General features: G+C 31.6%; 2 protein-coding genes across 2 annotated transcripts; one reads left to right on the forward strand and one right to left on the reverse strand.

Annotated features, from left to right (window-relative positions):
- Window positions 1-1,060: 1,060 nt before the first annotated feature.
- Window positions 1,061-4,465, forward strand: LOC110821113 (Tetratricopeptide repeat (TPR)-like superfamily protein). Its single transcript, XM_022050843.2, has 3 exons — window positions 1,061-3,270; window positions 3,372-3,544; window positions 4,127-4,465. The coding sequence occupies exons 1-3, from the start codon at window positions 2,653-2,655 to the stop codon at window positions 4,290-4,292; spliced, it is 957 nt and encodes a 318-aa protein (XP_021906535.1). The 5' UTR covers window positions 1,061-2,652; the 3' UTR covers window positions 4,293-4,465.
- A 133-nt stretch (window positions 4,466-4,598) lies between these two features.
- On the reverse strand, window positions 4,599-6,232 carry LOC110821115 (protein STRICTOSIDINE SYNTHASE-LIKE 10-like). Its single transcript, XM_022050844.2, has 3 exons — window positions 5,796-6,232; window positions 5,399-5,662; window positions 4,599-5,322 (listed from the first exon to the last, which is right to left on the reverse strand). Exons 1-3 carry the CDS (start codon window positions 6,074-6,076, stop codon window positions 4,743-4,745), a joined length of 1,125 nt encoding a protein of 374 aa, XP_021906536.2. The 5' UTR covers window positions 6,077-6,232; the 3' UTR covers window positions 4,599-4,742.
- Window positions 6,233-16,947: the final 10,715 nt, after the last annotated feature.

The following is a 16,947-nucleotide window of genomic DNA, read 5'->3' on the forward strand; positions in this document are numbered from 1 at the left end:
ATATCATATTATAAAGGAAATAGATGGGAAGATAGAGATTTTTTCAAAATTCTATTAAACAGATATTGCATAAAATTTAAGACCTTTGAGTATTATGCATTTAAAAGAAAGTGGAGCCTGGGTTTATCTTTGTTTCATGAGATGGCAATTCCAATTTGGTTCCTATCAGTTTTCAGTACTATGATCAAAGTTGTAAGGTTGGATATCAATTTTCATTGTACATTCGTATGTGAAACACAAGATACTGATATTGCAAGTGAGAACATAGCTTGTGCATATTGGATTTGTTGACTCAACTGGGACTGGTCCTTATCTCTGAAACTATTCATGGACCCAGTTGTGTTATTACTCAGCACATTTTAGATCCGTATTAGATTGTTAGTGTTGTTCTTTTCCAGAGTGATCGGGGTGTTACCTCTTGCCTTTTGAGTTGTGGGTGCGATGGATTTAACCTGTGGAATAGGAGGTTATACTGCGTGCAGAGGAGAGGACTGCCTTTGAGCTAAGTTCCTTAGCCTTACCATAAATCAGAAAGTGATAAATTTGAGCTTGTAAATGGGAGAACAAATTTATTTTGCTTTGATGTGATTTACTTAATAGCCTGTAAGTGGTAGAAGGCACATGGAGATTTCGGAAGCACGTTGAGGACTACCGAAGTTCGCTAACTGACCCTTGTGCCTGGAATAATACTCTACTGGAAGATTCATTGGAGTAAATACTCTTCTCATTCTCACGGGGAATAGATGTAGGACAGGGTTTATGATGAGTCATTTGTTTTGACTAATTTAGATTATAGAGTGGGATAGCTCATTATTGCTAACTAATTAAATGGAATTTGATTTATTGTTTGTCTACGTGTATGTTCATGTGCCATGAAGTTTTACCATTTCTTACTGTCTTATGGTATTTTGCCTTACACAGGTATTGCAGGAACATTCTCTAGAATTCGAGACCGTGTGCAGATTTTCTTTGCTGTTTTCTTCTGGCTGTCTTTGTTCTTCTGGGCTTCGGTGGGGGATGGAAGCCATAGTGGTAGACCAAAGAAGGGGTCTCGATTTAAATGATGACGTAGAGAACAGTTAGTTTGTGTATATTAAGACCCAAAGGGAAAAGTTCTATAATACGCAAAGAACATTCAACATTGTTTAGATAGACGATATAGTAGACTTTTTTTAATTCATTTTCTGCTAGTTAACACAGTTGAAAGTATCTAGTTCAATCAGTCCCAAAGTTCTGTATCCCAGTTAAAATAAAATTTCATTAACTGTCTTGTATTGATAGCAATTTATCATTTTTTTTTCTGAAGATAAAATAGAGACTAGCCAGCAGCAAGAGTGGCTGGGGTATCAGGCTAGCAGTATTTTTTTCTTGCCGTGCCTTGTCTTATTTGTTGAAGTATTATGCTCCTCTTAGGATTGCCTTCTACCAAATTACTTATATCATATGACAATAAATATAGAGGGAGTGAGGAAGCTACTGCCTAAGTTTGTAGCAACAACAACTGTGGCCGCATGGCATTTAGCTAGATATTGATGGAATCCTCAGGTTTATGTATAGCGATGGATCCATATTTCAAGGTTATTACCCTGATGCAGGAATTCTTGAATCAAAGTTGAGTGAGTAGTACCCAATAGAAAATATATGATTACTGATTTCCATTTTCTTTTGATGCATAGGCACACCCAAGTCTAGTGGTAGATGCATCTTTTTGCTTAGGTTCTTCCTTCCTTCATATGCTTTTCATGTGTGTGTGTGTGAGATTGATTACATTGGATGGTGGGTTGTATGATGCAGCAACAAGTTAAGCCATCCGATGAGATGTTGTTGGTGCAAAATTCCTTGCTTAGTGTGGTTGATGAGTATTGTCATTTGTATAGGCAAGTCTTTGAATAAGCAACCTGTATTAGGAGATTCAAGTCCTTGTCTATAGGCAAATGGTCCTACGTTAACTGTGGTGCAAAAGCTTTGAAAGAGCGACGTCCATGCGTTTTCAAGAAAATATCTCAGCCTGAGCTGGTTTTTGATCGAGAGTCATATGCTAGGGTTTGGGTTCTGAAGAAGTCAAATATTACATTCTTAGATATGTCAACTCTTTTCTTTGCTGCATGAGACCGTTGTAGGTTACAAATGGAGTGGAGGTGGTGATATTGCTATTACTCTTGGCAAGGAGCAAACTCTTAATGAGGACCTCTGTGGAGTGATGATTATATTATCAAATTTTCAAGACACAATTGACAGAATACTAACAAAGATGATATTTTTATAATAAAATAAAATTATAGACAAATAAAAAGGATATTTTTATAAGTTTCTTTAAAATTATCAGTCTCTAAAACTTATCAAATATAATGAATTAATAAATTCTTTAAAATATCATTGACTCGTTTCAGAATTTGTCGCACAGTTTTCCTATCATATTAGTTATCTTCCACTAACCTTAAAAAAAATCTGCTTTCCTTTTCCTTCACAAGGACGTATAAAATGCTTCTTTCTTCTTCATTCTATAAGCCCTCCCAGGCTTTTCCTCTCCCCAAACATTCTCTCAGAATCAGTTTGTCAAATCTCTTCTATGTTTATGAATGTTCTCTTCCTAATTCTCTTCTACCCATCTCTCTACAACCTTCTATCTGAATCTCGCTCTGCAAAACCATAATGAAGATGCTACTAAGAAGCTCACCCACACCAATTCTCAACTCATGGCTACGTCACTGCTCCAAGCTCGACTCTTCACCAGACCCGGACCTCAAAGTTGTCCCCAGAACCAGATCCTTCTGCTTCTCAAACTCACTTCACTCTCCCTCCGACTACCCAACCAAGAAGCTGACAAACCAGGCCTTGTCAGAACCCCATATCCGAAAAGATAAACCTAAATCCAGGAAGAAGAAGAAACCCACTGTACCACCTCCCCTGCTGAACCAACAACAGATGGGAGATGGTGAACCAAAACCCAGTTCAGTATTATCATCTTTTTCTTCAGCTGAGAGACTGTTTCCAAGTTCTGGGTTGGGAGAAATCGTTGTGGACGGTGATAATGAGGGATCTGATGTTCAGAGACTGTTGGTGAGTGACGGTGGGTTTGGAAAAAATGATGGGAGGATTTATGGTGGTGGAGGAGGATCAGACGGTGGCGGTCATTGTGCTGGTGGGTCAGGCTTTTCTGGGAGAAGTAACCATGAGAGTGATAGTACTGATGCATATTACCAGTGCATGATTGAGGCAAACCCTGGCAATGCTCTTCTGCTCGGGAACTATGCCAACTTCTTGAAAGAGGCGAGTACCCAAATTAGGAATATTAATCTTCCTCTTTTGATTTGTTATTAATTGGTTAGAACATTCTCGACCATTCTTTTTAAATTAAAATTGAGAAATAGGTAAGAGGAGATTTTGGCAAAGCAGAGGAGTACTGTGGAAGAGCAATTTTGGCTAATCCAAGTGATGGGAGCGTACTGTCTGTTTTTGCTGATCTTATCTGGCAAAACCAGAAAGATGCTCAAAGAGCTGAGTGTTATTTTGATCAAGCTGTTAAAACTGACCCAGATGATTGGTAATCTTCAAAGCTCCTATTCATTAGATTTGCATTTATGATTTCTTGCTTGATAGATTTGGATTGCATTCTAGCTTCCTTTATTTCATTTCCAATTACTGCAAGCAAGCAGTTCTTGTTTCTCTTGATGCCTTACCAATTGGGATATGGATTTTTTTTTTATGTATTAGTAGTACCTCTCCAGGTCATGTTAAATGCGGATTCAATAAAAAAAAATTTGATTTTCGACTCATCTTTTGAAGTGGGTCTTTTAAAGATAATAGTAGCTTGAAATTGTTGAATGGTGTTCTTGGAAGTAGCTCTCCCAGGTCATGTTAAGTGCACATTCAATCAGTCAAGTTGATTTTCGATTCATTTTTTGAAGTGGGTCTTTTAAAATTTTAAATATAATGATAGCTTGAAATTGTTGAATGGTGTTTTTGGAATAACAAAAGCTGCAACTTTGTGCATGTAAATCACTATAAATTGGCATAAAAATAAAATTTTTATAAGCTAAACTTTCACCATTTTGTTTACAGTCAATTATTTGAGAAATTCATGTGTCCTAGCTAAACCTTTCACCATGCAAATCTTTTTTTGCAGCTATATCCTAGCTTCATATGCTAAATTTCTTTGGGATGCTGAGGAAGAAGAGGAGGAAGAAGAGAAAGAAGTTGATAGCAAAAGTTTATCTACTAATATCTTCCATGGAGCTCCTCACCATCCTCCTATACTGCAGCTTTTTAAGAGTTCTCTGGAGCTTATATGACGTTGACATAGCAAAATAACAAAGCAGCTGAGGAATAAGTTCTTTTTCTTCTCTCCTGGGTGTAGAGGAGATGATTTCATGACTCACGTGAAAGTTATAACTGAGAAAGTTGACATCAACCTATACAAATTAATTTAAAATATATATACAACATATTTAATTCGTCCTCAGAAGGATATGATAGAGTAATCGAATTGTACGGTGCGTGATGAAAATTGTGAAAGTAATTAAATCATTACTAAGAAGACCAGTAATTTACTTAATTAACTTGCAGCATTAATCATATAATCATATTTCAAAACATAATTAAGAAACCTTATTTTGCATTCAATGCCATTAACAAACGAATGCATGCATATACACACTCGAGAACATAAACCCATACAACATCAGAAACTGCAACGAGAAGAAAATCGGAAAGCAAAAACATTTATACAATCTAGGAATCTATCAACCTAATTGGCTCAGATCATAAACACCAATATGAGGTGTGGCTATAGATCCAAGCCAAAGTTTCCCATCTCTCTCCCTCGCTTCACTTATAAACGTCACTTTCTTCCCCTTAGAATCTTCCAAAACTTCAAGAAGCTCGCCATTTTCGCTCAGCTTAATCACAATCCCATAATAGGGTTTCCCTCCCAGAAGCAGCGTGTTCAGCTGATCGAAAGTGAAAAGCTTCAAAATTGCTTTCCCGAACCATGGATAAGTAAACCCAAAGTAGGAAAAGAAGGTTTTTTTCGTGTACATGGCGCACCAGAATTCGCCCTTTTCGTTTCTCCGAATGTTGTCGACGGCGCCGGGAGTTTCGGCGAACACTTCCGACGATCCGGCTTTGGGTCCACTAAGCCAGTACCTTAAAATCCTGAACCGGGTGGGTTCAGCTACCAACACAAATGACTTGTCTTTACTCAATGCGACGCCGTTTGGAAACGCAAGACCTGTTAATAAAACTGTCGTGTTTTTTGTGTTCTTTTCGTATTTCAGAAACCTCCCCGTCCTGTCTCCCGACAGGATCATCGTCATGTATGTTCTGCAAATTTTTTTAACGATGATTTAATCAGATGGTTTTTTATTTAATCAGACGATGAAGAAAGAATTATGGTTACCTGATTTGGTAAAATATGCTACTGTCTGTGAAGTAAATTATGTCTTCTTCCTCGTCAATGTCCATGTGGTTGGTGAAGAAAATGAGGCGACCATCAGCTTCAATGGAGATTTGTTCAGCTAAACCTCCTTCAGGTCCGGCCACCATCAATCCTAAATAACAATCATCAATATACAAATCTCCACTCTTCTGCTCGAACATTATACCCAATGGCCTCCCACATACTTCCTCTAAACGGGGTCGTGTTGGTCTATAGCACCCCAACCTTATAAACCATTCAAGTCGGTCCTTAATTATTAGCACATATATACATATATATATATATATGTAATAATAATACTCTGCAAAGTAGATTTTAGTAAATGGGTACCATAATACGTGTATAAATATTTATATACCTGTTAGTTGTGGTGGTGGCAAATTCGGTCCAGCCATGAGAGTCGTTTTGCCATTTGAGGACCCGGCCGTCGGCGACGCCGGTGTAGGGTCCTTCACCGTTGGGATCAAAGTCGAGACTTTCTCCGGCGAGAGCTCCTGCCAAGGAGAGGTTAAGAACTTTGGAGTTGCCAAGAACGTCTTTAGAACCCTTTATGTTTGGAGCTCCAAAGATGTTGGGGCGAGAGATAGCCGCCATTAAAGCTAGTGATAGAGCTGCTACCAACACTATCTTCATCTCCATGTTTCTGATCTCCTCAGTTTCTCCAAACTGTCCGAACTTAGTAAACTCAACCTGAAATATTCAAGCTTCAACCTTTCTTCTTTCCTTTTTTTTTTTTTTTCTTTCTTCTTCAACGTTTATAGTTTTTGTGTTGAGTGGATAAGCATGTCCTTTTATAGATGTATTTGGCGTGTCATGAATTTATAAGCTACGTAGCTAGTTTGATTTTTCCTTTCTTACAAAATGCAGTTTGAAAGTTTCTCTCTAACTTTTCCATCTCGTGAAATAATGGGGAAGATAAATAAATTCATATTTATTTTACTATAAGTAGTACAACACATGCATTGTCAATTATGTACTTAAATCATATTGACTAGATTGAAAAAAGAACAAAGAAAGAAATACGAATTCCCGATTGGGATTGAAATAGACTAAATTACTGTTTTTTTTTTAAATTATTTTGTTAAAAAATTCTTACTAAATATGTAAATAATTAATAAAATATATAAATTCGTATTTAAAAATTTTTTAAAAGCGAGTTTCATATATGTTTATAAGTAGAAAGTGTCTGATTGGATCCGTACGATTTGGTTACGATACCAATAATGGCCAACCACGGAGGCAATTACGTGTTCAGGTTCTCTTTGTTCTCTGATTCGTCCACGTGGCGTTATAATAAAAAGGTAACAGATAATTAGCATTTTGGTTTCCTAATTTGTAGTTGTTTAATATTCTTTTAGGAAACTAAACTGCTGGTTATTAACGGACCACGTCGTCTGCAAACCAAAACCTGGATTATGTTTGGAGTATTAAAATGTTTACGTGATTCTCTTCACTTTAACGTAATTCTTTTCGTGACAGTTGGCTTTTCTCGCGGTCTCTGATTCTCTTCGCTTTAACGTAAAATGCAAAATTAACTTAATTATTTGATTAATTCTGTAATTTAATTAATATGATTCAATGAATGTACATTAATATATTTAATAGTTAATTTAATGATTTATTTGTACTAACTCTAGAACAATTAGTGTTATAACTAAAAGTAATTATTATATATCCTTTAATGATCTCATGTCTAATAATTATTAGAAAAAAAAATTATTTTACTTTAATTTATATCATATTTTCATTTATTTTTTAAAAAATATGTATTTAAATATATATATATATATTGTGCGTGATATTTTATATATTTTACATTGTACTTGATCTTACTTTAATCTACGTAGAATATGAATTTTTTTTATTAATGTCTTCTAACTATATTTATATATATTTCACGTGACGGTTAATGTGACCACGTAGTATAACTTTTTAAATAATAATATGCTTCATGTATTTTATTATATGTTCATAAATTTACTTAATTTTATTTACAGTATTATTATTATTATTATTATTTTACCATATAAACTGTAAGTCTTATTTTTTATATTATTTATATTCATATAATTAATGCAAAGAGGAAGAGTTTTTGCAGTTTTTTAATTAAATATTTAATTAATTTACTTATTTTACGAAATTAATTATTTTATTTCTTTAAAAATTATTATTATTTTTTAAATGTCTTCCTCACGTCCGGACCCCAAGTTCACATTCCAATTTAGTTAAATGAAGATCGTTATCAATTCACATCTAGATGTGAGACTTCCACCGCTGAGACACTAAACGTTCCACTCCCACGCTCTCTCTCTGCGCGTACCTACACCTTCCACATTCCATTCTGAGGCAAGGATCACGTGCACCACGCTTCACTAGGCTCGGTTTTTGAATTCAACTGTCAAGTCCTCGTCTCGGCAGATGTACGGTCGATGTTCCCCCAGCTAAAATGCACAGAGCATTAATATTCTCCTTATCAATTCATTATATTTTCATGTACGAATTTTTATTTATATTGTAATTAATATATATTTATTATTTAATTAATAAATATATAAATTTATTTTTTAAAAAAATTAATTGAAATTTCAGTAGAAAAAAAAAAAAGAAGTAGAATTTTCCTTCTATTGTTTTAGTTGTATTATCTGTAAATTTTTCCCTCAATATACGAATTATGAAGAGTAATTAAAGTTATATAGGATTCATAATTTGTAATTTCTTAAAAAGTTAAATATACGTGGTTTCCAACATTTAGATACAACGAAAATATTTTAAGAATTATGAAGAATGATTGAGAAATTTGTAATTTTTTAAAAAATTAATATACGTGCGTACTTTCACACATTTAGATATAAATGTAATATTTTGTAATGAATTTAATATATTAAGAATCGTGAAGAGTCATTGAAATTATTGTATTACCAAAAATGACAGAGTACTTCCTGTTTAAATGAAAAGTCCTTCATAATCTATGAAAGACAGATTTCTTATGATCAACTTCTTCGAAAATAAACTCAAAGAGCTCGGTTAGAGGATTGAGTAAAATTATCTCAAGGTCTTAATTTATTACTGAATAATCATTTGGCACTATTATTTTATCAATTCATAGTACATTTGTCTTCATCAAGCTTAGTAGAGTGATCTACTCTTAAACAATTAACAGATTCTAGGAGAATATCTCGTAAGTTTGTACTCTAAGGATAAATAAATTTTTATTTATTTATGCCAAAAACATATTATTATGTTGTTTATAAGAATGGCATCATAAGCAAAGAAAATCATAATCCATAAAACCAGAAGGTCATTGTTAGTTTTGATTTTTGGAAGGTAATGGTTGAATCAGAATTCAACACGCATTTAAAAGGCTTATCTTAGAGTAGTTATATAATGAAAATGGTTGACTTGCTGTGGATCATACACAAATTTGTTCCTCCACATTCATAGTTTATAAGATTCATGAGAAAAAACATTATAAAAATTTAAAAAACTAATAAAATTTGTATCATTTGAAAGAGCATGATTTAACAAGTTTACTAGAACGCCAAAAAGTTCAGGTATGATTAGTGTCAGATAGATCATACTACTTACTAGATATTCATTATTAGAAAAAAAATAAATCTCATTGTACATATTGAAAATATCATCATAATCAGATATTATAACAAAGATATTTGAGTTCAAAAGTTTCTTAACCAAGAGTTTGAGATCAAACATTTGGACAGTACCAAATATTTTTTTTCATGGATCTAGTATGATTAGAAATAAAAATTTCAATTTCCTAATGGAAGTATGTGTTAAATCTCTTGAAAAAAAAAACATGAGTGCCCAAATCAAGCCAGACGACATTCGTATGAATTTCAATTCAAAACTTGGGAGAAAGGATGATAATGCATCTGTTAACAAAGGAATGTATAAAAAATTGGTAGAGAAGCTCACTTATCTTTCACACGTTAGACCTAACAACAACTTTGCTATTCAGTGTAGTAAGTCAATTCATGAATAGTCTAATAGAAAAACACATAAAACGTGTACACAAGATCCTAAGCCTAGTCAAAGAATGTTCTTCAAAAAGATTGCAAACAAAAAAGTTGAGATCTTTATTGATGCACATCATACATAATCTATAATTGAATAGACGATTTAACTCATAATATTAGACATATATCTGAGAAAATTTGATGACATGACGTGGTAAGAAGTAGTTAATGGTATCTCGAAGCATCACAGGAGCAAAATTTAGAGCATTCGCACATGGTATATGTGAAGGAATAAAGCTAAAAGGGATATTTGCTAAACTAATAATCTCAATTACATGATCTATTAAAATATTCTTTAATAATCAATCTACAACAAATATAACAACGAATTCAGTGCATCATGATATAATCAAACATGTAAAAATTGATAAAAATTTTATTAAGGAGAAGATATATACTAAAATGTTATTGCTCCGATACATCCCGACCAATCAACATATGATGGACATCTTAACTAAGGTTGTGCCCGAAAAGACCTTTGAGGAACTCAATTGTAAGGTAGGTCTACTCAACAACTACAACCTAGCTTAAGGGAGAGCATGAAAACCTGATATTTTGTAATCTAATTTTAAGGATTAGCTATTAAGATTTAATTTGATATCTTTCATAAAAATAAAAGAGTATGATCTCTTTCCTAGAATAAAAGGATATCAGTATTATGTTTTTTTTTTCTAATTTTTTAACTTTTTATTTCTCGATTTATGGAAGAGATTCTTTTCTTCCTTGTTATTTGTATGAGTTCAATTCAACCAGAAAAATAATAAAAATTAATGAGAAATTCATTCTTAAACTTCTAAATAACTTTTTTTTCAATATATTTTCTTTCTTTACTAAGTCAATTTTCATGGTTGATTTTATTATTGTTATCTTTTATTATCTTTTGTTCATAATGAGAATGTTTCTGTTGTGCATCAAGTTTCTAATCTTAATCATGTTAATAATTTAGATTACCTAAATTTACAAGTCTATACTTGATAACATTAACCAATTGTAGATGTTCATAAATTCAATCATCTCATCATCTCCTAACCTTTTCACAACCTTTTTTTTTCATTAATTTCCATCAAAAAGGTAAAACACTCTTGTACTTCTCATTGGATCTCTATTTTTATCTTTTATGGTTTCTTATTTTTATCTTACCACGCATTTATCACCTTTTCACCATCTCTTTCCATTCAAAGTTTATGATAGAAGCCTTTTCTCATTATAGTATGAGACGAACAACAGAAGAACATATATTTGTGTTAAAGGTGAATGATACATGGGATTTGGTTACCCTTTCTCTTGGTAATCCTATTATTAGGTATCATAGGTCTTTCATTGATAAAGTTCATCTAAACAGACATGTTTATTATCTCAGGGTAGGATTTGTGTCCATAAGCTATAGTAAGTTAATGGTATAAATTATTCTAAAATTTTTTCTTCTTTTGCAAAAATCACTTCTTTTTAAGTGTTAATCTCTTTGATCTACCCACCATTAGCCTTTGCACAATTAAAACCAAAAGTACATTTTCACATGGTACTTTCAAAGAAACTATTAATATTGAGTAATCTATAAGATTTATTTCTCAAGAAGACTCCAATTTTTTTAATTGATTAAAGAAGTCTTTGTATAGGTTTAAATAATCTCATAAAGCTTAATATAGAAAGTTCAACAAAGTTGTGATAAAGTTTGGTCTACATTATAGTGAAGTTAACCATTCTCTTTATATCCTTATTTTACAATCATAAGGTTGGTACTCATTGTGTATGTGTATGATATTATTACCAGCCAGTGACTATAGTAAAGAGATTCAATTGTTGAAAATTTTTCTTCAAATCAATTTCAGTTTAAAATTGTGATAAAGTTTGATTCACACTGTACTGGAGTTAACTATTCTATTTTGTATCATCATTCTAGACAGTTGTTGCTCATTGCATACGCTTATGATATTATTACCACAAACGATGATAGGAAGGGAACTTAATTTGAAGTTTTTCCTCTAAAATCAATTCAAATTTAAAGATTTGGGGCTACTATAATACTTTTAGGTTATTTGGGTAGGTAGACCAAAATTAAAGGTTTGTTTTTAATAATGAAAGTATGGTTTTGATCTTTTAAACATGCCAAAAATGTTAGGAACTAAACTAGTTGATCCTCCATATGAATCATAATCTAAATTGGTTATAAATGATGTAAATTACTAGAGGATTTTGATGTTCATAGAAGTTATTTGGAAAAACGAAATTATTCTAATATGGCTCATCCAGACATTCTATACACCACAAGTGTTGTAAGTTAATATATAGACTCTCTTGAAACTAATCACTAATAGGCAATTGTATATTTTTAACTATTATAAATGTTCATTGGGTCATATATCACTTTTTAAAGATATCAGGTACTTAGTTAAGGGGTATATGGGTGTCAATTGGCTAGTTTTGCTTCTTATCATAAATCCACAAAAGGTTGTATCCTATGGACGATAACATGGTGGTTTAAAAGATTAAGAAACAAATTCTAATTTGCCAAATCTAGTGTTGAATCAAAATATCAATCTATGACTCATACTACCTATAAGTCGATTTGGTTGAAATATTTGCTTTACAAAGCTTGATTTTCTACATCGGAAACTATGAAGGTACTATATGATAATCAAGCAGAGAAATGTATTACTTCAAAACTAATTTTTTTATGAAACAACTAAATATATTAAAGTTGATTATTATTTTATTCGAAAAAGCTTTTATAAAGTTGGATTTGAGCTATTCATATAGAGTCAATAGACCAACTATCTAATACATTTATAAATCCTTAAAATGAGCTTGTCTGAAATTCATCTTGGTGAATATATATGTATATATATTTGCTTTTACTTGGCGTTCTACTATAATATATATTCCATGTGGTTATTATCTCGTATGGTCTTTTGTGTAATTATTTTTTATATTTATATATTTTTTTTTCTTGGCACAGAGATACTTGAAAATGCCTTCTATATATTTTTTTTTCTAACATATAATAGAAGTTATAATATTTCTATAACAATTATAACTAATATTCCCAAGAAGAAAACCACAACTTCACCATTACAAAAAGTATAAAATGTTAGTAATAATCCATTAAATGCATGCAACACAAAACTAAGTTTAGGATTCCTTAAGAAAAAAATTCTACACTCCAAGTAAATAGGAAGTATTGACAGCATATTAGTACCCAAGGTTCTCCAATATATCCTAATAGTAAACTGACCTATACGTTCATGTGGGTATAAGTAAAGGTCTCCTTGCTCAATGATAAACCTAGTCCCCGTAGTGTAAAGAGTAAAATTCTACCATGCATTAAAGATATCTACATTTATTAAGGAAACAAAAAATTAAAGAATTAACAAAAGTTAATTCTACATCTATCATTTCTCAACTGACAAGCTTGTACAACCATGACATTATGGCACTCTTTAAGTATAATATTAATACATATAATATGTGTGTGTGTGTGTGTGTGTGTGTGTGTGTATATATGTATATCAAAATTTTAAAGGTTAAAAATAGACTGAAGTGATAATTTCATAGGTGGGTACGATACCAAGAATATTTACAGTTCAAAATCTAAATCAAAACGATACAAAATGGAAATTTGTGAGATGCAACTAATTACTTACTTACATAAATCTGTTCTCGTCTTTATCTAATTACAAGAACGTGAATCTGCCATTAAAGTGCAAATCGTAAGCTAAGAAGCATTAAGCTACTGCAAATATACATAATTAGAAGATGGCCCAAAGAACATATCCAGTTCAAAAATACTCTTTGGCGTTGCAGCCCGCCCAATATTCTGTTCAATGATGCTGCGGTTTTCTTCTAAAACCTAGAGCTCTTACTCTTTTCAACCAATACCAAATAGCAACCCAGTTTTTATTTACAGGTGTTTAGCTCCCAAAGCAGTTGATAATCTCCTCTCTTCTTTTTGGTCTGGAGAAAATTAAACCGGATAATGAGTTCCTTAATTTGCTTCGTTTATTGTTTAGTAATTTCCTTGTGAGTTTCCCTTACCTAATCTTACCAAAACTCACACACAGTCACATGTTTCTTTTTTTTTTTTTTACTTACACTAGGCAGCCCATATTTTCAGCATTTTCCATTAAATCCTCTTCTTGTGTACTCCCTATAAAGTCCAAAGCTTCTTATCTTTTACCCTCGCATGAATACGACAAAATAGCTCGGTGCCTCTCTTTATTCAAAATTTCATTTTAATCAATATCTATTATCGATTATTTATATTAGATAGATGGTTTTACTTATTTGTTCGTTATTCACTAACATTTCTTCTAAAATGGAGAGAGAGACAGGAGAGTTATTCAAGTAAAAAACTTATTAGAGTTGGTAGCAATGCACATCTTGTACCAACATCTTTGATCCTTCTTTCCTTGCACTATGGCAAATCCTACGATTTGTTGAGAATCGTTCCTTTTCAGAACTTACTAAAGCTCTCCTTAATGTCGCATTCTTGATTCTATAACTCTTAAATCTTATAAAAGGAATTTTTATGTTTTATTTTATTTTTTATTAAATCTAAATAACTCACCAGAATAAACTTAAGAAAAAAAAAGAATTTAAAGCACTATAGAAAAAAAATTCATGTTTTTCCTCGATTGAATAATGATAATTGGAAAAGCAAGCATCATAAAAATACATATCACTCAACCAAAGAAAGATGATGAAGGGTTATGGGTCCTATCCCAGAGATAGGCTCGGTGGAATAGATATGTTTACGGAAATGTGAATTAATTATACTTTGATAAAAAGATTTTATGAAATATGTTTGAGACAGATATATAATATAATTTAACTCATTTTGAATTATAACTTCATAGCCACACATGTTTGATAATCCATTAATTACTGATTTCGTGCATTAGGTTCAAGTTATTTTTAAAGTTAACAAGTAAATTGTTAATAAAATGAATAAAATTAACATAAATTGTTGATAAAATGAGTAATTTAATATATTATATGATGCTTGGAGCTCCAAATTTGTACATTAATTGAAGTACATATACAATTTAATATAAATGGAAAAGCAAATTATATTATTTATTATCAAAACAGATACTCAAAAAAAATTTGTAAGAAAATATAATTAGTGAGTGTCTTATTTAATATCAACATATATATACTCATAAAAGTTTTGTAAAAAATATATATAACCAGATTTTCAATTTTCAATGATAAGACGAATTTGACATAAATGTAAAAGTGTAGAAATATTTTTAGATATGATTTATATGTTTGATATATAATTAAATAAATTTATTTATGTATATAATTTTATGACTATAGATTTTGTACTTCAACTTGTGAAGAAAGAAATAAAAAATATTTAACTTGAGTTGGACATGACATTAATATAGAATTAGGATGTTATATTTATTTAAATTTCTATTATATTTTCTATTAAATTCTTATTATATGGAATTAAAACTTAACCTGAATTCAAAGTTAATATATTTATTAATCCGTATAAATAAACTCTTTTAAATATAATATATATGATAAAAACTATTAATTATATACAAATTATTAATTAATATTTTTCTAAAATACAACTATAATCATAGAGATAATTTAATGTTGCAATTGTACATATATAATAGTTTTTTTAAGGACTTATTTGATGGAATTAATTGTCCTTTTTTTTATAGAAAAGGAAACAAAACAAAAGAAAATAACAAAAACAATAATCACACAATCAATATGTCGAAACAATATCACAATAGTCCAGACATAAGTAGACTTTAAGATTGTTAGAAGGGTAGACCAGCCTCTTATGGTTTAAGGGGATGTCACGAGCCCAAGATGCCAAACGATCAACACAACTTTTTCCCTCCTTGTGGAAATCGTGAGATTTGAATGTTTCACTCTTATTAAAGAACTAATTCGATGTTCCTGGATGTATTGATGTGATCCTAGACAGCCAAAATTATTTCTAAATATCCAATTCTGCACCAAAGAAGAACCTCTTGAAAAACCGAACTCCTACGAAATGATTATCTGCAAGTACGTTACAGTAAAAGACATGCACACTCAAGTCTCGCATGTCTCCTCCCAATCAGGAAAGCAATGTCAACATCTTTTTGTTTTCTAAACGGGATTGTCCAAAATAAAAAAGTAATTTCATCTATGACTACTTTTTTAATTGGGATTATTACAAGAAACGGGTTAAGTTTGTCCAAATAAAACTTAAGATCCAAGTAAAATTAATGGATTTGAAGAATCAAAAGAAAAAAACTCACTTTTAACCCAACCTAAGAGGGCTTCAAGGCCATATGACCAAAGTGGGTCACGACCCAAGAAGACCAAATCCAAAGGCAAAAAGTCAGCCCATGTTGTGCCTTAGGAAGGCCCGTACACATGTGCGGATAAGGCTCCTCGCATTCATAGTGCGCACACACATGTGCACAAAGGGAAGCCCACATGCACACACCAGCACGCACGTGTGCTGGCCATCCAGCCCACGCCCAATAAGGGTGCACACGTGTGGCCCAAGCCCACACCCCTGCAGTAAACCCATATGGCCCATAAGCCTACTTGACGCACAAGCTCAACTCGTGGCCTATCTCGCACGACCCGTGCGGGTCGGCCCAACCCGCACGGTTGCCCTAACCCGTGACCCATTGGCCCTTACCCACCTTTTAATTAATTTATTTTATTATTTTTAATTTTTAAAGTTTTTGGACCCTACCTTTTAATTTTTCATGTTTTTAATTTAATTTCTACATGTTTTAAACAACTTTTTCATATGTTTTACATGAAAATCACATGAGATAAAATTTATATTATTTTAATGTAAATTCTATCTATATGATTATCTAATTAATTATCTTGTATTTAAATGAGATAGAATAAATATTTTATTATGTAATTATCATAAAATTTTATTTAAAATATTATTTTATTAATTTCTTCAAGATATTATAATCATCTAGAATTATCCTAGGAAAGATTATAAATAGGTCTTTGTTGATGAGTTGTAATCACAATCAATTTGAGAAATATTCTTGAAAATTTAAGTTTTTCTTTAATTAGCATTTTTGTTAATTTTTAGATTTTTTAAGTTCTTTAAGAAGTAGACGTCTTAAGAAGTTTTGTTGAATCAATGAGTAGGGATTAACTTATCGGTAAGTTCGCGATATTTTTCTTTTTCTTATTTTATTTTTCTATTTTTTATTTTTGCATTCTTTTTAAAATTGTAGATTCAATCAGAGTGAGTGATTTTCTAAACAGTTAAATTTCAATATTACATATGTTAAGTAAGTTATAAGAGTTGATTTGATCATCCTCATATCCTCCCACGTCACATATTCAAGACTACGTTGCAGGGATCTACATGGTTAGGAGCGTTTATTTAAGGTATAAGGAATCACCTTAATAATTAGCTTTCATATCCCAATATTCCAAGCCAACTTGAGATCCTCTTTAACCCAATAAAGCTTAGCC

The sequence above is a fragment of the Carica papaya genome, chromosome 5 (assembly GCF_054855325.1).
Source record: "Carica papaya isolate Zhongbai chromosome 5, ASM5485532v1, whole genome shotgun sequence".
Lineage (NCBI taxonomy): Eukaryota > Viridiplantae > Streptophyta > Magnoliopsida > Brassicales > Caricaceae > Carica > Carica papaya.

Coding starts and splice junctions, on each gene's coding strand:
- LOC110821115 (XM_022050844.2), bottom strand. CDS start 6,076: ATGGAGATGAAGATAGTGTTGGTAGCAGCTCTATCACTAGCTTTAATG. Junction 5,663..5,795: donor GCCACCACCACAACTAACAG/GTATATAAATAT, acceptor ATGGTTTATAAG/GTTGGGGTGCTATAGACCAA. Junction 5,323..5,398: donor AGCATATTTTACCAAATCAG/GTAACCATAATT, acceptor AAAAATTTGCAG/AACATACATGACGATGATCC.
- LOC110821113 (XM_022050843.2), top strand. CDS start 2,653: ATGAAGATGCTACTAAGAAGCTCACCCACACCAATTCTCAACTCATGG. Junction 3,271..3,371: donor ATGCCAACTTCTTGAAAGAG/GCGAGTACCCAA, acceptor ATTGAGAAATAG/GTAAGAGGAGATTTTGGCAA. Junction 3,545..4,126: donor AAAACTGACCCAGATGATTG/GTAATCTTCAAA, acceptor CTTTTTTTGCAG/CTATATCCTAGCTTCATATG.